Source organism: Babylonia areolata, chromosome 22, assembly GCF_041734735.1.
Source record: "Babylonia areolata isolate BAREFJ2019XMU chromosome 22, ASM4173473v1, whole genome shotgun sequence".
In the NCBI taxonomy this organism is placed as follows: Eukaryota; Metazoa; Mollusca; class Gastropoda; order Neogastropoda; family Buccinidae; genus Babylonia; species Babylonia areolata.
Window position 1 is genome coordinate 41786006 of NC_134897.1, and position 21626 is coordinate 41807631.

A 21626-nucleotide genomic window follows, 5' to 3' on the forward strand; every position below is an offset into this window, starting at 1 on the left:
CGGTTAACTCTCTCCATACGAACAGCGAAAGAGATGACGTTAACAGCATTTCACCCCAATTACCATCATCAAAATATTGCAAGTGGAAGGCTCTTATACTGAAGAGGTGAATGTTGACAAAGAATACACCAATTCTGACGACGGAAGCTAAAGTTTGGGTCATTCAGACACCCACTGGACATCCGAGGGGTCTGTGTAGAGGAGAAGAGAGAACTGGCCGTACTGAGTGAGTTAAAGCACCAGACTTTCAATCTTAGGGGTTCCGGGTTCCGGGTTCAAAACCCAGGTACACTGCAACTGGTGGGTTAATTAAGAATGGAGATTTTTTCACTTCAAAATCCCACAGGTCAACATATGGTTTCAGACCTGCAAGTGCCTGAACCCTGGTTTTCTGCAAATGGCTTCTCTACCATCAGACAAGTAATAAAAAAAAAAACCACAAAAAAACAAAAACAACAAAACCCATCACAACAACAGATGTCTCACCTCTCGTCTGCAGTTTGCCGACTTGGCGTACTTGGTGGTGACACAGCACAGCGCCACGTGGCAGCCCCGCAGGCCGCGGTCAATCTTGTCATAGAGGGAGTCACCTCCCCCCATCTGCATGATGTCCAGCCAGCAGGTGTAGCCGCGGGAGGTGAGGGCGCTATACAGCTTCAGGATCTGCGGCTGTTTCCCCCACTGGTAGGAGATGAACACCTCCGGGGACACCTCCGCCTCTGCCTGCTGAACACACAGGCCTGCAGTGCTGATTCATATGGATACCTCTGTAGCGCTACGCCTGTGTCGGCTGAACACACAGGCCTGCTGTGCTGATCCACATAGATACTTCTGTAGCGCTACGCCTGTGTCGGCTGAACACACAGGCCTGCAGTGCTGTTCCATATGGATACTTCTGTAGCGCTACGCCTGTGTCAGCTGAACACACAGGTCTGCAGTGCTGTTCCATATGGATACTTCTATAGCGCTACGCCTCTGTCTGCTGAACACACAGGCCCGCAGTGCTGTTCCATATGGATACTTCTGCAGTGCTACGCCTGTGTCGGCTGAACACACAGGCCTGCAGTGCTGTTCCATATGGATACGTCTGTAGCGCTATGCCTGTGTCAGCTGAACACACAGGTCTGCAGTCCTGATCCATATGGATACTTCTGTAGCGCTATGCCTGTGTCGGCTGAACACACAGGCCTGCTGTGCTGATCCACATAGATACCTCTGTAGTGCTACGCCTGTGTCAGCTGAACACACAGGCCTGCAGTGCTGATCCACATAGATACTTCTGTAGCGCTACGCCTGTGTCAGCTGAACACACAGGCCTGCAGTGCTGATCCACATAGATACTTCTGTAGCGCTACGCCTGTGTCAGCTGAACACACAGGCCTGCAGTGCTGATCCACATAGATACTTCTGTAGCGCTACGCCTGTGTCGGCTGAACACACAGGCCTGCAGTGCTGATCCATATGGATACTTCTGTAGCGATACGCCTGTGTCAGCTGAACACACAGGCCTGCAGTCCTGATCCACATGGATACTTCTGTAGCGCTTAGCCTTGGTCTTTTTTTTGTCTTTTTTTTCTCAAGGCCTGACTAAGCGCGTTGGGTTACGCTGCTGGTCAGGCATCTGCTTGGCAGATGTGGTGTAGCGTATATGGATTTGTCCGAACGCAGTGACGCCTCCTTGAGCTATTGAAACTGAAACTGAAACTTAGCCTTGGTCAGAGACCAAGCTCTAAGCACTTTACAAACATGGAGGAGGGGGTTGGGGAGGGGGGAGGGGGGGGGGCAGTGGGGTGAGGAAGCCCCTAGTGTGCTGGAAAGGAAGGTAATACAGCACTGAGGGGGCTGAAAGGGGTGGGGGGGGGGGGGTGAGGGGCTGGGGAGCTGAAACTGACAAAAAGAATGTTTACAAACCCCAGTAACAGTGCAGGAATCGCCAATATTTCATTGGTGATTCATTCTTTTGCAGGGGTCAATGTCAACTTTTTTCTTTTTTTTTTAAATGGCACATAAGCACACAAAAAAAAGAACAGTGTTTCCTGTAAGCCTAAAATCTGATACAAAACATACTTTCTGCTCATAATGGAGATGAATCTTTGGTACTTCTGGTGTAAATCCCAAATCTAAATAACATCTATTAATTACAGCCATCAAGTGTATCACTGCATCATCAGCTGACGACATAACTTCTGCTTTAAATTAAAAATATACATGTAAAAAAAAACCCAAACATTGTCAACTGTTGTATGCGTACCGGTTGGCAGAACCGAACCCAGGCTCTCACAGCTCACTGACCTTGCCCTCAGTGCCAGGGGCTGAAGAGGTGGTGGTGGAGGTGGCAGCACTTTGCTTTTTGGAGCGATCTTTGTCGATGGTAACCTCCTCCACTTTCGGCAGCCACCAGTCCTGGTACTCTGAACAGTGTCCACACCATTGTCACCAACACAACAACGCTATAAAGTAAAAGGAGGGTGACAGTCTGATAGCAGGGCAAAAAAATAAAATAAAATAAAACCAACATGAAGTCCCTTCAAAAATATCAGCCTTGAAAACAACGATGGTAACTCAACCCCCTTGAGTGCCTCAAGGACTAAATTTTCTATCCACACCATTGTAGAAATTTTCCTATCACACCCCCTCTCCACCCCACACCCCCACACACACAGACACCCACCCCCACACCCACCACACACAGACAAAAACACACACCTATACCCACACAGACCACCCACACCCACAAACACACACTAACCCCCCCCCCTCCTGCCCACCCACCCTCCCCGGATCCACACACACACTACACACTCACACACACCCCTACTCCCCCCCTCTCCCCATCCACACACACACACTCCTACCCCCCCCCTACCAATCTACACACACCTACCCCCCCCCCCTCCACAAACACACTACACACACACACCCCTACTCCCCCCCTCTCCCCATCCACACACACACACACCTACCCCCCCCCTCTCCACAAACACACTACACACACACACACACCCCTGCTCCCCCCCTCTCCCCATCCACACACACCTACCCTCCCCCTCTCCACAAACACACTACACACACACACACCCCCCTGCTCCCCCCCCTCTCCCCATCCACACACACACACACCTACCCCCCCCCCTCTCCACAAACACACTACACACACACACACCCCCCTGCTCCCCCCCTCTCCCCATCCACACACACACACTCCTACCCCCCCCCCCTACCAATCTACACACACACACACCTACCCCCCCCCCCTCTCCACAAACACACTACACACACACACACACCCCTGCTCCCCCCCTCTCCCCATCCACACACACACACACCTACCCCCCCCCCCTCTCCACAAACACACTACACACACACACACACCCCTGCTCCCCCCCTCTCCCCATCCACACACACACACTCCTACCCCGCCCCCCCAATCTACACACACACCTACCCCCGCCCCCTCTCCACAAACACACTACACACACACACACCCCTACTCCCCCCCTCTCCCCATCCACACACTCCTACCCCCCCTCCCCCCAATCCACACACACACCTACCCCCCCGCCCCCCTCTCCCAATCCACAAACACACTACACACACACACCCCTCCCCTCTCTCTCCCCATTCCCCCCCACCCCCACCCCCACACACACACCTGGCTGCACCACCCTCTGGTCTGGCATCAAGCCGTTGACGGACAGCTGCATCAGCAGCTCCTGGAACTTGGGCAGGGGCCAGTAGCGCTGGTCGTCTCTTTCTGTCTCCTCCCCCGCCCGCTGGAAGAAGCGGATGAAGAGGTACTCGCTGAAGATGGGGCCCATGGAGCCAGGGGGAGGCCATGACACCTTCTCCATCAGCAACGGGATGATGGGCTTGCCCAGGTTGACGCTGAGGTTCACCTGGAGTGGCATCGTTTATGTATTTGTATTTCTGTTTTTCTTTTCTTTTTTTTCTTTTTTTCTTTTTTTTTTTTTATCACAACAGATTTCTCTGTGTGAAATTCGGGCTGCTTTCCCCAGGGAGAGCACGTCGCTATACTACAGCGCCACCCATTTATTTTTGTATTTTTCATGCATGCAGTTTAATTTGTTTTTTCTATCGAAGTGGATTTTTCTACAGAATTTTGCCAGATACAACTCTTCTGTTGCCGTGGGTTCTTTTACGTGCGCTAAGTGCATGCTGCACACAGGACCTCTGTTTATTGTCTCATCCGAATGACTAGCGTCCAGACCACCACTCAAGGTCTAGTGGAGGGGGAGAAAATATCGGCGGCTGAACCGTGATTCGAACCAGCACGCTCAGATTCTCTCACTTCCTAGGCAGACGCATTACCCCTAGGCTATCACTCCACTTGAGATGGTGGTGAGAAGATTAACTGAAAAGAGGAGGGAGAAACAACAGGTTGACACCCAGGTACTCCCGGAGTGGCATCGTTCACAAGGTAGAGGTGAGAAGATTCATCAAAAACAAGATGAAAGAACAGACTGATGCTCAGACTCACCTGAAGTGGCATCGTTTATGAGGTGGTGGACGGGCACAATAGCCGAGTGGTTAAAGCGCTGGACTGTCAATCTGAGGGTCCCGGGTTCGAATCACGGTGACGGCGCCTGGTGGGTAAAGGGTGGAGATTTTTACGATCTCCCAGGTCAACATATGTGCAGACCTGCTAGTGCCTGAACCCCCTTTGTGTGTTATATGCAAGCAGACGATCAAATACGCACGTTAAAGATCCTGTAATCCATGTCAGCGTTCGGTGGGTTATGGAAACAAGAACATACCCAGCATGCACACCCCCGAAAACGGAGAATGGCTGCCTACATGGCGGGGTAAAAACGGTCATACACGTAAAAGCCCACTCGTGTGCATACGAGTGAACACAGAAGAAGAAGATGAGGTGGTGAAAAGATTAAATGAAAAAAGGAGGAAGAGCAACACAATGACAGTGATGACGATGGTGCTCCGGTTATTCGTTTCAGAGAGGCGTCAAAGTGTGTGGTGTGGTCTGATCTGTATGCGCATCCTCACACCCACCTGGGTAAGTTCCTGATGCCAAGCAAACTTAGCGCTGTTAAGATTGCTTGTGCAATGCCACCTGGAACCCTGAGATCAAAAGTCCAACACTTTCACCACTCAGCTTCATTCGGATGAGACGATAAACCGAGGTCCCGTGTGCAGCATGCACTTAGCGCACGTAAAAGAACCCACGGCAACAAAAGGGTTGTTCCTGGCAAAATTCTGTAGAAAAATCCACATCGATAGGAAAAACAAATAAAACTGCATGCAGGAAAAAATGCAAAAAAATGGGTGGCACTGTAGTGTAGCGGCGCGCTCTCCCTCGGGAGAGCAGCCCGAATTTCACACACAGAAATTTGTTGTGATAAAAAGAAATACAAATGCAAATACAAATACAAATGTTTCTGCATTCATCAGTCTTCTCTGTGAACATAGTGTTTAATTAACCACCCACCTCCCTATCATAATTGGTATGACTCATACTGCATAATAAACCACCCATCTCCCTGTTACAGTTAGTCGACCATGCTGTATAATAAACCACCCACTTCCCTACAACAGTTGGACAAATTGTTCTATACAATAAACCACCCACATCCCTGTTACAGTTGGACAACTCAAACTGTACAATAAACCACCCACTCCCTGTTACAGTAAAGCCACTATATTGTATAATAAACCACCCACCTCCCTGTTACAGTAAAGCGACTATGTTGTATAATAAACCACCCACTCCCTGTTACAGTAAAGTGACTATATTGTATAATAAACCACCCACTCCCTGTTACAGTAAAGCGACTATGTTGTATAATAAACCACCCACCTCCCTGTTACAGTAAGGTGGCTATATTGTATAATAAACCACCCATGTTACAGCTGGACAACTTATATTGTATAATAAACCACCCACCTCCCTGTTACAGTAAGGCGACTATGTTGTATAATAAACCACCCACCTCCCTGTTACAGTAAGGCGACTATATTGTATAATAAACCACCCACCTCCCTGTTACAGTAAGGTGGCTATATTGTATAATAAACCACCCATGTTACAGCTGGACAACTTATATTGTATAATAAACAACCCACCACTCTGTCACAGTTAGTCAACTATACTGTATAATTATCATATATTATAGTTGGGCAACTTGAACTGCATTATAAACCACCCATCTCCCTGTCACAGTTAGGCGACTGTACTGTATAGTAAACCACCCATATTACAGCTGAACTACACTATATAGTAAACCACCCTCATCCCTGTTACAGTTAGGTGACCACACTGTATAACAAACCACCCACATTACAGTTGGACAACTTATACTGTACAACATACCACCCACATCTCTGTCACAGTTAGGTGACTACTGTACAACAAACCACCCACCTCCCTGTTACAGTTGGGTGACTTGGCGTACTTGGCCGACACACAGCTGAGCACCACCTTGGCCCCGCGGATGCCGGAGTCGATCTTCTCGAACAGCTTGTCCCCCCCGCCCATCTGGCCCACGTCCATCCAGCAGCTGAAGCCGGCCATCTCCAGGTGCTGCCGCAGGACCCGCACCTCCGCCTGGTGGCCCCACTGGTAGCTGATGAACACGTCCGGGGGAGTGGCGTACTCGAACTCCTCGTCCTCCACCACCTCCTCTGTGGGAGTGAATGAAGTGAGATTTCTTTTCAGTTTTTGAAAAAAATATATAGATTTTTTGATAATAATGAATGAATGAAAAAAAAGGATGAAGCTCCTGTTGTAGAGTCTATCCCAGTAACTATCATCAGTGCTGTATGTATGACTGTCAGTTGTGTCCAGTCGACTATGACCATCATAACAGCTGAGGAGACAACTGCTGTCCCGACTATCTGGGCTGGAATTTGATAATAGTGAGGAGTGTCTTGCCCAAGTTACACCCCCATGCTCTCAGTGCAGCAAAATTAAAGTGTAAAGGGAGTGAAATGCTATCTTCTTTCAAAAAGAAAAAAAAAAGGAATGAAATTCTTGTCAAGTCTAACTCTGTGTTGTAAACTGAAAGTGGAAAGGGTGTAAAATGTGGTCTCTTTGTAAAAAAACAAAACAAAAACAAAAAACCCCAACAAACCCAGCACGGAATGAAACTCTTGTCAAGTCTATCTGAGTCAGTGTTGTAAACTGAAAATGAAAAATGTACCGGCCAAAACAAACAACAGCCATCCATTTTAGGGATTCATCAGGAATGTGTTCCCTGGTGCCGACTGTATCATGAGATGTCTCTAACATACACATGAAGCGAATCCATGAACCCCCCACTACCCGAAAAAGGTTTAGTTTTAAAAGAAAGTTTACAGACGGGCGCAATAGCCGAGTGGTTAAAGTGTTGGACTGTCAATCTGAGGGTCCCGGGTTCGAATCACGGTGACGGCGCCTGGTGGGTAAAGGGTGGAGATTTTTACGATCTCCCAGGTCAACATATGTGCAGACCTGCTAGTGCCTGAACCCCCTTCGTGTGTATATGCAAGCAGAAGATCAAATACGCATGTTAAAGATCCTGTAATCCATGTCAGCGTTCGGTGGGTTATGGAAACAAGAACATACCCAGCATGCACACCCCTGAAAACGGAGTATGGCTGCCTACATGGCGGCGTAAAAATGGTCATACACGTAAAAGCCCACTCGTGTGCATACGAGTGAACGCAGAAGAAGAAGAAGAAAAAGAAAGTTTACCAAGTCTTTTCTGATCTACACTTCTGCTCCCATGTTCTGTCTTTTTTGTCTTCTGAAGTTCTTTCATTTTTTCTGAACAGAAGCTGAATCCCTTACACATGATGGATATATCAGTTAATTTGAAGTGACATAACAAACTTCCAATAGATCTACAGTTTCAGTTTCAGTAGCTCAAGGAGGCGTCACTGCGTTCGGACAAATCCATATACACTACACCACATCTGCCAAGCAGATGCCTGACCAGCAGCGTAACCCAACGCACTTAGTGGATCTACAGCTCTCTTGATATGATCATGAAACTGGTAACAGCTATGATTTATCTTTCTTTTTTTTTTATTATCATAAATGTAGAATTCTGCATAAAACTAATAACCACAAGCCAACAGTTAGGGAACACCATGGCCACATTGAAAAAACACACTCCGCCCAACCCCCATGGAGATACCATGGCAAAACTCCGGCACTGGGTTTCTGATCCAGCATCCACCGGTGATCAGGGTTCAAGGCCACGTATTGGCATGATGTTGCGACCTTGGCAAAAGGCGCTTCGATTTTCGTCACTCCACCAAGACACAACAGTGACCTGACTTCAGTTGGCGAAGGACAACACAGCGGAAGGAGAGAACAGGGCTCCACCTTCCTTTGCCCAGCCCCTAGATACATGAACAACAGGGCTCCACCTTCCTTTGCCCAGCCCCTAGATACATGAACAACAGGGCTCCACCTTCCTTTGCCCATCCCCTAGATACATGAACAACAGGGCTCCACCTTCCTTTGCCCAGCCCCTAGATACATCAACAACAGGGCTCCACCTTCCTTTGCCCAGCCCCTAGATACATCAACAACAGGGCTCCACCTTCCTTTGCCCAGCCCCTAGATACATCAACAACAGGGCTCCACCTTCCTTTGCCCAGCCCCTAGATACATGAACAACAGGACTCAAACCTTCCTTTGCCCAGCCCCTAGATACATGAACAACAGGACTCAAACCTTCCTTTGCCCAGCCCCTAGATACATCAACAACAGGGCTCCACCTTCCTTTGCCCAGCCCCTAGATACATCAACAACAGGGCTCCACCTTCCTTTGCCCAGCCCCTAGATACATGAACAAGAATTCACTGCCAACCCAGATAGCCATAAAAGACCATGGAGTGGAGTGGAGTGAAGGCCTGGAGGTAACGCATCCGCCTAGGAAGCGAGAGAATCTGAGCACGCTGGTTCAAATCACAGCTCAGCCGCCAATATTTTCTCCCCCTCCACTAGACCTTGAGTGGTGGTCTGGACGCTAGTCATTCAGATGAGACGATAAACCAAGGTCCTGTGTGCAGCTTGCACTTAGCACACATAAAAGAAGCCATGGCAACAAAAGAGTTGTTCCTGGCAAAATTTAGCAGAAAAATCCATTCTGATAGGAAAAACAAATAAAACTGCACGTAGGAAAAAATTTTTTTTAAATGGGTGGCACTCTCAGTGTAGCGACACACTCTCCCTGGGGAGAGCAGCCCGAATTTCACACAGAGAAATCTGTTGTGACAAAAAATGAGAAATACAAATATAAATACAAATACAACCACTAACCTTTTTAACCAGCCCCCACCCCTCACCCCTCTCCCAACTGAAGTCTGGTACCCATTCACAGCTGGGTGAAATGGGGATAATCACAGTTTACGTACTCTTCCTTAAAACACAAAAAAAAAACCACTGCTCAACAGTGCATCAGAACTCCAACGCCTCACCGACACACCCCCCACCCCCACCACCCCCAACCCACACCACCACAAAACTCACCAGCGTTTTTCATGGCGTTCTCCACGATGACGGCCGCGTCCTCACGGTCCAGCAGCTGAAGGGAGGTAAGCACGGCGTGGGTGGCCTCCCTTGTCTTGTGCGTGGCGTACCACTCGTTGAGCATGGCCAGGCAGGGGTCGGCCGTGGTGGCCCAGGCGCGGAGGTCGTCGTTGGTGAAGCCCAGCCGCAGGGACAGGAGGCGCCAGTCGGCGTCCGCCTCCACGTTCAGCAGTTTGGACACGTCCCGCGCCCAGGAGGGGGCGTGGCTGAGGGTCTGTGAGGGGCACAGTGATGACTGTGATGAATGTGCTGTGGTGTGCTTTGTTGTGTGTTGTGTTGGGTCGTGTCGTGTCATGCTGTGTTGTGTTGTGTAAGAGCTTGGACACCACGTCTCGCGCCCAGGAGGGGGCGTGGCTGAGGGTCTGTGAGGGGCACAGTGATGACTGTGATGAATGTGCTGTGGTGTGCTTTGTTGTGTGTTGTGTTGGGTCGTGTCGTGTCATGCTGTGTTGTGCTGTGTAAGAGCTTGGACACCACGCCCCGCGACCAGGAGGGGGCGTGGCTGAGGGTCTGCTGGGCACAGAATAATTGTGTTGTGTTGTGCTGTGCTGAGTGTTGTGCTGTGCTGTGCTGTGTTGTGCTGTGCTGTGCTGTGCTGTGTGTTGTGCTATGTGCTGTGCTGTGTGCTGTGCTGTGCTGAGTTGTGTTGTGCTGTGCTGTGTGCTGTGTGTTGTGTTATGAACTGTGTGCTGTGCTGTGTGTTGTGTGCTGGGCTGTGCTGTGCTGTGTGTTGTGCTGTGCTGTGTTGTGCTGTGTGCTGTGATGTTCTGTGTGTTGTGCTGTGTGCCGTTGCTGTGTGCTGTGCCGTTGCTGAGTGCTGTGTGTTGTGTTGTGTTGTACTGTGTGCTGTGATGTGCTGTGCTGTGCTGTGTGCTGTGTGTTGTGTTATGTACTGTGTGCTGTGCTGTGTGTTGTGTGCTGGGCTGTGCTGTGCTGTGTGTTGTGCTGTGCTGTGTGTTGTGCTGTGTGCTGTGATGTTCTGTGTGTTGTGCTGTGTGCCGTTGCTGTGTGCTGTGCTGTGCTGTGTGGTGCTGTGTGTTGTGCTGTGCTGTGCTGTGTGTTGTGTGGTGCTGTGTTGTGTGCTGTGCTGTGTGTTGTGCTGTGCTGTGTGTTGTGCTGTGTGTTGTGCTGTGTGTTGTGCTGTGCTGTGTGTTGTGCTGTGCTGTGTGTTGTGCTGTGTGCTGTGCTGTGTGTTGTGCTGTGCTGTGTGTTGTGCTGTGCTGTGCTGTGTGTTGTGCTGTGTGTTGTGTGCTGTGCTGTGTGTTTTGTGGTGCTGTGTGTTGTGTGCTGTGCGTTGTGCTGTGCTGTGCTGTGTGTTGTGCTGTGCTGTGTGTTGTGTGCTGTGCTGTGTGTTGTGCTGTGCTGTGTGTTGTGTGCTGTGTTGTACTGTGTATTGTGTGCTGTGCTGTACTGTGAATTGTGTGCTGTGCTATGTATTGTGTGCTGTGCTGTGCTGTGTATTGTGTGCTGTGCTGTGTGCTGTACTGTGAATTGTGTGCTGTGCTGTGTTGTGCTGTGTATTGTGTGCTGTGCTGTACTGTGAAATGTGTGCTGTGCTATTTATTGTGTGCTGTGTTGTGCATTGTGTGCTGTGCTGTGATATGTATTGTGTGCTGTGCTGTGCTGTGTACTGTGTGCTGTGTTGTGCTGTGCTGTGTCCTGTGCTGTGTATTGTGTGCTGTACTGTGCTGTGTATTGTGTGCTGTGCTGTGTCCTGTGCTGTGTATTGTGTGCTGTGTATTGTGTGCTGTGCTGTGTGTTGTGTGCTGTGCTGTGTCCTGTGCTGTGTATTGTGTGCTGTGCTGTGTATTGTGTGCTGTGCTGTGTTGTGTATTGTGCTGTGCTGTGTACTGTGTATTGTGTGTGGTGCTGTGCTTTGTATTGTGTACTGTGCTGTGCTGTGTATTGTGTACTGTGCTGTGTACTGTGTGTTGTGCTGTGTATTGTGTACTGTGCTGTGTACTGTGTGTTGTGCTGTGTATTGTGTACTGTGCTGTGTACTGTGTGTTGTGCTGTGTATTGTGTACTGTGCTGTGTACTGTGTGTTGTGCTGTGTATTGTGTACTGTGCTGTGTACTGTGTATTGTGTGCTGCGCTGTGCTGTGTATTGTGCACTGTGTTGTGCTGTGCTGCAATGTACTGTATTGTATTGTACAGTATTGTATTGTATTGCATTGTATTAATAGTACTGTATTGTACTGTGCACACAAAAAAACACCAACATCCAATGCTTTCACACATGCAAATCAAAAATCATTTGCATATATGCAGAACACTTCCATGTTCACTTTTACTGAAATACAGTGCAGTCTGAGCACCAAAAACAAATGCACGTTACACCTTTGAATAAGCTTCTAATTTACGCATGCTCACATTTACAACCAGCATGTGGACTGCTACCTTGGTGTAATCTCTCTAATCAGAAAAGCAAAAATTTAGGGGTGGATGAACTATTTCTAAGATCATTATCAGTGATTTTAATTCAGATTATTTTAAAATCTTTTCTTCTTCTTTTTTTTTTATAATCACACTGACCTTGCCGTCAATCTCCTGAACTTTGACCTTGGTGTCCTCCACGGTGTCCTCGACCTTGTCCAGACGTTGACCTTGCTCATTCACTTCGTTCTTCACGTTGTCCAGATCCTCACCCTGCTGCTGCACTGTGTCCTTGACCTCGGCAATGTCGGTCTCTGTGGCCGTGACCCTGACCTCAAGGTCAGCCACATCCCCTTGGAGCTCACGCAGTTCATCGGCAATCTTGTCCACACTGGTGCGTCACAGCAATAAAGAGTTGAATCAGGGTACATGTGGAGGTGGATAGCAAGAGTAGCATGTGCAAGTCAACAAAGTTAGATTTCATCAGTTTCAGTTTTGTTTTCTTATCTCTCTCTTTCTCTGCATGTGTGTTTTCATTACAATATGTCATATGTGTGTGTGTGTGTGTGTGTGTGTGTGTGTGTGTGTGTGTGTGTTGTGTAGTGTGCAGTGTAGTGTGTAGTGTGTGCGCCTATATGCCCACATGTATCACGATAGGTAAACAATGGTATAAAGATGTAACTAATATGCCCACATTTAAACGTCGAACACCACATGCTGAAGAAACAACATTTCAGGTGTTATTTCCATAACTCTAGAAATCTGTAATCCTCAAAATCATACACAAACAGTTCTTTTATTTTCTTGATTAGGACAACTCTTGTTTTTTTTTAAAAACACTGGTGATTCATCATTTCTGAAAATTCCACTGAATAGTGTAAAAGCACACCCAGCTGCCTTCAAAATTAAAAAAAAAGAAATTTCTTCAATTAAATAAATGTGCACAAACATGCACACAAAACCATCATGATGATCATTGTCATCAATACATGCAGCTCACCATTTCACATCATGCCATAATCATCGACAACAACATCAACAAAACCATCATCATCATCGTCATCATCAACAACAACCGCTCACCTTTTCCCATCCCACCAACATCATCAACAACGACATCAAAAAAACCATCATCATCATCATCATCGTCATCATCAACAACTACTGCTCACCTTTTCCCATCCCACCAACATCATCGACAACAACATCAACAAAATCATCATCATCATCATCGTCATCATCAACAACTACTGCTCACCTTTTCCCATCCCACCAACATCATCGACAACAACATCAACAAAATCATCATCATCATCATCATCATCATCAACTACTGCTCACCTTTTCCCATTCCACCAACATCATCGACAACGACATCACAAAAACCATCATCATCATCATCATCATCAACAACTACTGCTCAACTTTTTCCATCCCGCCAAGATCATCAACAACGACATCAACAAAACCATCATCATCATCATCATTGTTGTCATCAACAACAACCGCTCACCTTTTCCCATTCCACCAACATCATCGACAACGACATCACAAAAACCATCATCATCATCGTCATCAACAACAACCGCTCACCTTTTCCCATCCTGCCAACATCATCGACAATGACATCAACAAAACCATCATCATCGTCGTCATCAACAACAACCGCTCACCTTTTCCCATCCCAACATCATCGACAACAACATCAACAAAACCATCCTGGTGATCATCATCGTCATCATCAACAACCGCTCACCTTTTCCCATTCCACCAACATCATCGACAACGACATCACAAAAACCATCATCATCATCATCATCGTCATCATCATCAACAACTACTGCTCACCTTTTCCCATCCCACCAACATCATCGACAACGACATCACAAAAACCATCATCATCATCATCGTCATCATCATCAACTTCTTCCACTCACCTTTTCCCATCCAATCAACATCATCGACAACAACATCAACAAAACCATCATCATCATCGTCATCATCATCATCAACAACTACTGCTCACCTTTTCCCATCCCACCAACATCATCGACAACAACATCAACAAAACCATCATCATCATCATCATCAACAACAACCGCTCACCTTTTCCCATTCCACCAACATCATCGACAACGACATCACAAAAACCATCATCATCATCATCATCGTCATCATCATCAACAACTACTGCTCACCTTTTCCCATCCTGCCAACATCATCGACAATGACATCAACAAAACCATCATCATCGACAACAACATCAACAAAACCATCATGGTGATCATCATCGTCATCATCAACAACCGCTCACCTTTTCCCATTCCACCAACATCATCGACAACGACATCACAAAAACCATCATCATCATCATCATCGTCATCATCATCAACAACTACTGCTCACCTTTTCACATCCCACCAACATCATCGACAACGACATCACAAACACCATCATCATCGTCATCATCAACAACTTCTTCCACTCACCTTTTCCCATCCCACCAACATCATCGACAACAACATCACAAACACCATCATCATCATCATCATCATCGTCATCATCAACAGCTTCTTCCACTCACCTTTTCCCATCCAGCATGTCCAGAATGGACGCACAGCCCAGATGGTAGTCACTGTTGCCGGTCGAGTCCCTGAACTTCTCAATGGCGGCACGGTGTTTTTCGATGGCTGGTCGGTGTTTGAAGCCCAGTCGACGGCAGGCATTGAGAGCCACCAGCACCTCTGTGTAGCTTTCGGACCTCTGGATTCTGGTCATCAGGTAGGATATCACCTTGTCTGCCTTCTCCTGTAGCAAACACAGTGTACCGTATTGCACTGCACTATACTGCACTGCACTGCATTGTACACTATAGTATAGTATAGTATAGTATTAGTATAGTATAGTATGGTATAGTATAGTACACTACAGTACGGTACGGTACGGTACGGTACAGTACGGTACGGTACGGTATAGTACAGTACAGTACAGTATAGTACGGTACGGTACAGTACAGTACAGTACAGTACGGTAAGGTATGGTATGGTATGGTATGGTATGCTATGGTATGATATACAGTACAAGTATAGCATACAAATATAGCACAGTACAGTATGGTATGGTATGGTATGGCATGGTATGGTATGGTATGGTATGGTGTAGTGTAGTGTAGTGTAGTTTCAGTTTCTCAAGGAGGGGTCAGGGGTCACTGCGTTCATACAGTGTAGTGTAGTGTAGTGTAGTGTAGTGTAGTGTCGTGTTGAGTAGTGTAGTGTAGTGTAGAGTAGTGTAGTGTAGAGCTGTGTCGTGTTGAGTAGTATCGAGTAGAGTAGAGTAGTGTTGAGTAGTGTAGTGTAGAGTAGTGTAGTGTAGAGTAGTGTCATGTTGAGTAGTATTGTGTAGAGTAGTGTCGTGTAGAGTAGTGTCATGTAGAGTAGTGTAGTGTCATGGTGAGTAGTGTCATGTTGAGTAGTGTCATGTATAGTAGTGTCACGTTGAGTAGTATCGTGTAGAGTAGTGTCATGTTGAGTAGTGTAATGTAGAGTAGTATTCTGACGAGTGCAGGATTCAGTCCCACACGCAAATTTCCCTATGCGAAATTTGGACCGCCACAGACACACATAGAGAATGTCACTACAGTGAAGCACACTCCTTCCACCCCCACCCCCCTTACCCCCCCCACCTTCCACCTCCCCCTCCCACTCTCCCTCCCCAACAACCCCTCCCCCCACCCCCTTTCTTTTCTGACTGCAAGTGCATTTGCTTTCCTATCAAAATTGGTTTCTCCACCACATTTTTTGCACGGGACAACCCTTTTGTGTTGCTGCAGGTCCTCTCATGTGTGCCAAGCGCATGCTACACACACGATGCTCAGTTGATTGCCTCATCCAAATGACTAAGCGTCCAGGCAACCACTCTGGCGAGTGCACTAAGATTCTCTTGCTTCCTGGGCAGACGTGTAGTTACCACTAAGCCACCACACACCACACCACACCAGGTTACGACTCCAGGTAAAAAAAAATAAAATAAAAAAACCCCACAACCTATACAAAGCATCTAAAATAAGAGAAATTTGCTGTATCTTGAATACACACATGTATGTTTGTGTGTGCATGTGTATGCACGTGTATACCTATGGCTGTGAGTATTTGTATATGGGTTCCTGTATACAAGTGTGTGAGTTTATGTGCATACTTATTTGTATGTGTGCATATATATATATATATATATATATATATATATATATATATATTGTGTGTGTGTGTGTGTGTGTGTGTGTACGCATGTCGGTTGTTGTTTTTTGCAATTTCCTCATAACGTGAGTGTGTATCTGTGCATATGAGAGATAAACTTTGCATATATTCATATTTTGCAATTTCCTTCTGTTGCAAAATATGGTGTACTTATTATAGTTCACAACCCCTTCAAACGGCCTTACTGAATAAAATTCTGATTCTGATTCTGATTCTGACTCCTGGTTCAAGTTACAGCTAAAAAGGATTTAGGGAAATGACTTTGTCTGCCAACTGATGGCTCACCACTCCACTGTTACCTGGGGGTATTTATCTGTTTCGTTGGGGGGTTTTGTGGGTTTTTTTCATTCTTTTTTGCTTTCTCAAAGCACCCCTCACTTCCCCACATCCATTCCCTCTCCCATTCTCCACACCCATTTGCACGTGTGTGTGCGTGTGTGCTGAAATGATTGAATGCGCAAGTGTCTGTATCACCTTATAATGATAATCATAATGATAATAATATATAATAATGATAATAGTGTGGGGGGCTTATATAGCGTGGTTCTCCGCTTTCAAGAGCAGGCTCACTGCACTTAGGTAAAAAATATCTATAAAAAAAAAAAAAAAAGATCTAGATTGTAACATTTGAAAGATACCACCCACATATCATGCACAGCACACACAAAAATGACACAACACACACACACACACACACACACACACACACCACTTAATAAATCTACCTTATAGCTAAAAAAAATGGCACAGAGAATCAATCAGAGATAAACAAACAAAACATAAAAACAAAAAAAAAAGTAAAACTGAGATGAAACTTGCAGTGAACGAACAACAAAACAATCAGAACAAGAGAGGCAAGGCCTTCAAGACTCACTTGTAATAAATTAAGTCCCCTAGCATTAATTACAGAGTAATTTCCCTTCTTTACTATCTGCACCAAAACGTTTGCAAAATAAATAAAAATTCCATGCTTAGCAAAGGAAGTTCCTGTTTGAACAAAAAATGATAATAATGACTGCTCTTGTTGTTGGGTCAGAATATCAGATCAAAGTGCAAAGTTTAGAGAATACAAAAAATTTAAATATAACAGTAAATGCAGTTTGCATATAATTAGGCTTCATTTTTTATTTTTTTGTGCCCATCCCAGAGGTGCAATATTGTTTTAAACAAGATGACTGGAAAGAACTGAATTTTTCCTATTTTTATGCCAAATTTGGTGTCAACTGACAAAGTAGTTGCAGAGAAAATGTCAATGTTAAAGTTTACCACGGACACACAGACACACACACACACGGACACGGACACACACACATACACAGACAACCTTAACACCGGGTTAAAACACAGACTCACTTTGTTTACACAAGTGAGTCAAAAAGAACAAAAATGAAAGGAAACAAAACCAGATCACCACACAAGCATCATCAATGGTTCGTACCTCCGACTGCAGAGCGTACAGCTGCAGTATGTTGACAACTGAGGGGGCGCTGAATTCCTGCCAGAGGTCGACGTTCATGAAGTCGTCCATGGACGGCTCCAGACGGTCGATGTGCCGCCTGGCCAGGTCCACCAGGATATTCAGGAGCTGTACCTGCTGACCACTGTCCTCCTTGGCTTCCTTGACCACCGCGTCCACCTTGTCCTGGCTGAACAGCTGCACACACACCACACACACTCCAGTCACTTCATTCACAAAAATCTCGGAACATTATTCTGTGGAAAAAACATTAACTCACTTAGTAGTGCCAGTTTGCTTCCCTGATTTTCCCCACAGATGGCCTGGCCCATTTGTATGGGTTAGTAAAAAAAAAAAAATTTTAAATCACCATAAAAACAAAAGTCTGAAGTTATGAACTGAAATTTTTCAAACTGATTAATAACATGATGAGTTAGTATGGGACAGTATATAAAACATCTTCCCTTCTCATGCTATCTTCCAGTGAGATGAAGAAACTATCCACAATTTTTGTTAACACGCACTGTTCACGTGAACCAGTCACCACAAAAATTACTCTCCTACTCACGAGCACAGCAACAAACTCTGCATTTATTGGTCTCATTGCTAGTCATGTGCAGAATGGTAAATCAAGGTACTTTTAGCTGATGACATCATTATGCAAAGTAGGTGCCAATCCAAAAATTCAAAATGTTACAAAGCCCCGATCAGAAATCTTCATCTGAAACAATTGTCAACAGCAGTGCCCATCGTCAGGAGTAAGTTAAGGAGTTAAAGAGTTTAATGGTCATATAGCCTCTTATGGTCATTGCGGCAGTGAGTTCATATCCACTGTGTCTAGGGCAGGGGTATATGAAGACGGAGCCCGCTGTTTTTAACCCTCCCCAACCGAAGTCTGGTACCCATTCAAATCTGGGTGAAATGAGGAATGTCGGAGTAAAGTGCCTTTTCACAAAGACACAACACCATGCTGAAACAGGGCCTAGAACATGACACTTACCAACAAAAAGAAGTATACACACACACACACACACACATATATATATATATATATATATATATATATATATATATATATATATCACATAAAAAGGTTTCAGCACTTAAAACCTATGGCATAGGTTACACCTGCTGTTAACTTATTCAGTCAGATGGAGTTTGTAAAGGTGGGTCTTAAGCCCAGCCTTAAAGGCTGACAATGTAGGAGCATTTCTAAATGTCTGGGAGAGTGTGTTATAAGTTGAAGGACCAACAAATGAAAAAAGAACGTCTGCCATATTTCCCTAGATGGAATCGGGGAATGGCGAGGTGACCAGTATTTGAAGACCGCAATGATCTGGATGGCACATGCAGGGTCAAGAGATCAGAAATGTATGCAGGGGACTGACCATGAAGGGAACGGTAACAGAGTGTTGCTAATTCATACTTCACACGTGCAAGATGATAGGTTATGTAACAACTTTCTGGAAATGTGTAACAGAATGAAAGAAGAACTCGTGTGTAAGGAGATTATCATATGACTACTCTTATCAACATGATACCAGTGACTGTTGGATACTGATATTTTCTGTGCACTTGGTTTTATACATACATTTTGACATACAAGGCGCTAACATTTTTTTTTATTTATTTTTTTTTTTACTCATATCTGACCCATGTGTGTTATCGCCCTATCTGTGTCTGAAAACTAAGCTCTGACCGCCACTTCGTGCCAGCTGTCACAACAAACTCAATGTATGACAACATCACTGATCACAGTTCATGCACACAGCCACACCAAACAGCAACACTTCAGTCTTACCACTGTTCAGTCCGACATGGTTCTTCTTCACCATCGTATCAGATTAAAACCAAACCGCATTTTACACCAAATGTCAAGTGATCATGACAGCAGTTCACCCTCAGCCCAGGAATGAACAAAAAAAAAAAGAACAGTGTCTGAACTGGGGAAAATTTATGATGTGAAAGTAGGGAAATCGGAAAAGTGAAATTAATCGCTTTCCAAAAGCAAAATGTAAAGTTAAATGGCAGATGGGTCTGAAAGCAGTACTAGCAGACTGAATTCTGACTGAAAAAGTCAATGAACTGGGGCTTTACAACAGTGTACATTCAACTGATGGCTTCAGAACTGTAAAAAAAATTGTGTTTAAAAAAGATTTTTAAAAACTCCACCAAACAGATAACACAGCAGACAAATGGAGTACCAAAGCTGAGTTAACAAGCAGATGAAAACAAGTAAAATTCTAATCCAGTTTTCTGAGAAACGTCACTACTCACGAAAACAGCGCCCAGCAACCCTGAGGGTAGTACTCTGTTTCAGTTTCACTTTCACTTTCTCAAGGAGGCGTCACTGCGTTCGGACAAATCCATACACGCTACACCACGTCTGTTGAGCAGATGCCTGACCAGCAGCATAACCCAACGCGCTTAGTCAGGCCTTGAGTGCATGCTTACATATTTGTGTACCTATGAAAGTGGATTTCATTTTACGTAATTTCGCCAGAGGACAACACTCTCGTTGCCATGGGTTCTTTTTCAGTGCGCCAAGTGCGTGCTGCACACGGGACCTCGGTTTATCGTCTCATCCAAAAGACTAGATGCTCAGTTTGATTTTCCAGTCAAACTTAGGAGAAAGGGCGAGAGCGGGATTCGAACCCACACCCTCACGGACTCTCTGTATTGGCAGCTGAGCGTCTTAACCATTCTGCCACCATCCACCGTAGTACTCAGTGTGCACATACATATTATTGTACTTAGGTGCAGAGCTTGTGGACAGGGAGGGGACTGAGTGAGTAAAGGAGACACACACAGAGAGAGTGAGAGGGGGTGTGTGTGTGTATGTATACCATGCTTCTCTTTCAGGGAATATGATTTTGTGTGAAGCCATCATCATGTATGTGTAATATATGTTGCATGGTCTTGTAAGTGTTTGAACATGCCATTGGGAAGATGACAGATTAAAAACATAAGGAAAAAAAAGAAAAGAAAAGACAACAGAAAGGAGAAAAATGATGATGGAAGGGAAAAAAAAAAAAAAGTCCAAAAGATAAAAAAGAAAAAAAAAGATACAAAAAAAAAGAGAGAGAGAAAGAACCTTCCAGGGATGCTGAAACTATCCTGCTCATTTGCAGAACTTTTAGGCATCCACTGATTTCTCCTTTAAAAAAAAAAAAAAAAAAAAAAAAAAAAAAAAAAACACCAGCACCCAGTGTCAGCAGAGCCATAGGGACTTTCACTTTACGGCAGATGTGCCTCAAGCACCATGTACATCTTATCTGATTAGGACATCAACACCGATCAACACAGGACACAAAGACAGCGACTCACATGAGGCTGGTGCTTGGCCACCTTCGCCAGGAGCTCCAGAATGTTGGAGTGAACGCTTGTGTTGCCGCTGTCGATGTGCTCAAACAGCTCGTCAAAGCGTCTCTCTATGGGGCCCTTGTTGTACTCGTAGCTGCAAGTGATTGTCACTGAAAGAGAGGAGTGGGGGACATTGTAAATGATTGTCCCTGAAAGAGAGGAGTGGGGGACATTGTAAATGATTGTCACTGAAAGAGAGGAGTGGGGGACATTGTAAATGATTGTCACTGAAAGAGAGGAGTGGGGGACATTGTAAATGATTGTCCCTGAAAGAGAGGGAGGGAGAAACATTGTAAATGATTGTCCCTGAAAGAGAGGGAGGGAGAAACATTGTAAATGATTGTCCCTGAAAGAGAGGGGTGGATGTAAATGATTGTCCCTGAAAGAGAGGGGGGAAACATTGTAAATGATTGTCCCTGAAAGAGAGGGGAGAAAACAGTGTAAATGATTGTCCCTGAAAGAGAGGGGTGGATGTAAATGATTGTCCCTGAAAGAGAGGGGGGGACACTGTAAATGATTGTCCCTGAAAGAGAGGGGGGGAAACATTGTAAATGACTGTCCCTGAAAGAGAGGGGAGAAAACAGTGTGTAAATGATTGTCCCTTAAAGAGAGGGGGGGAAAT

General features: G+C 45.6%; 1 protein-coding gene across 1 annotated transcript in view; it reads right to left on the reverse strand.

The window, feature by feature from the left end:
* Nucleotides 1-21626, reverse strand: part of LOC143297198 (uncharacterized) — a 60260-nt gene that overhangs the window by 5987 nt on the left and 32647 nt on the right. The window contains 9 exon segments of the mRNA XM_076609404.1: nt 487-726; nt 2293-2411; nt 3653-3896; nt 6398-6657; nt 9497-9770; nt 12092-12323; nt 14517-14740; nt 17624-17839; nt 20969-21114. Of these exon segments, the coding sequence (XP_076465519.1) occupies nt 487-726; nt 2293-2411; nt 3653-3896; nt 6398-6657; nt 9497-9770; nt 12092-12323; nt 14517-14740; nt 17624-17839; nt 20969-21114 (1955 nt within the window).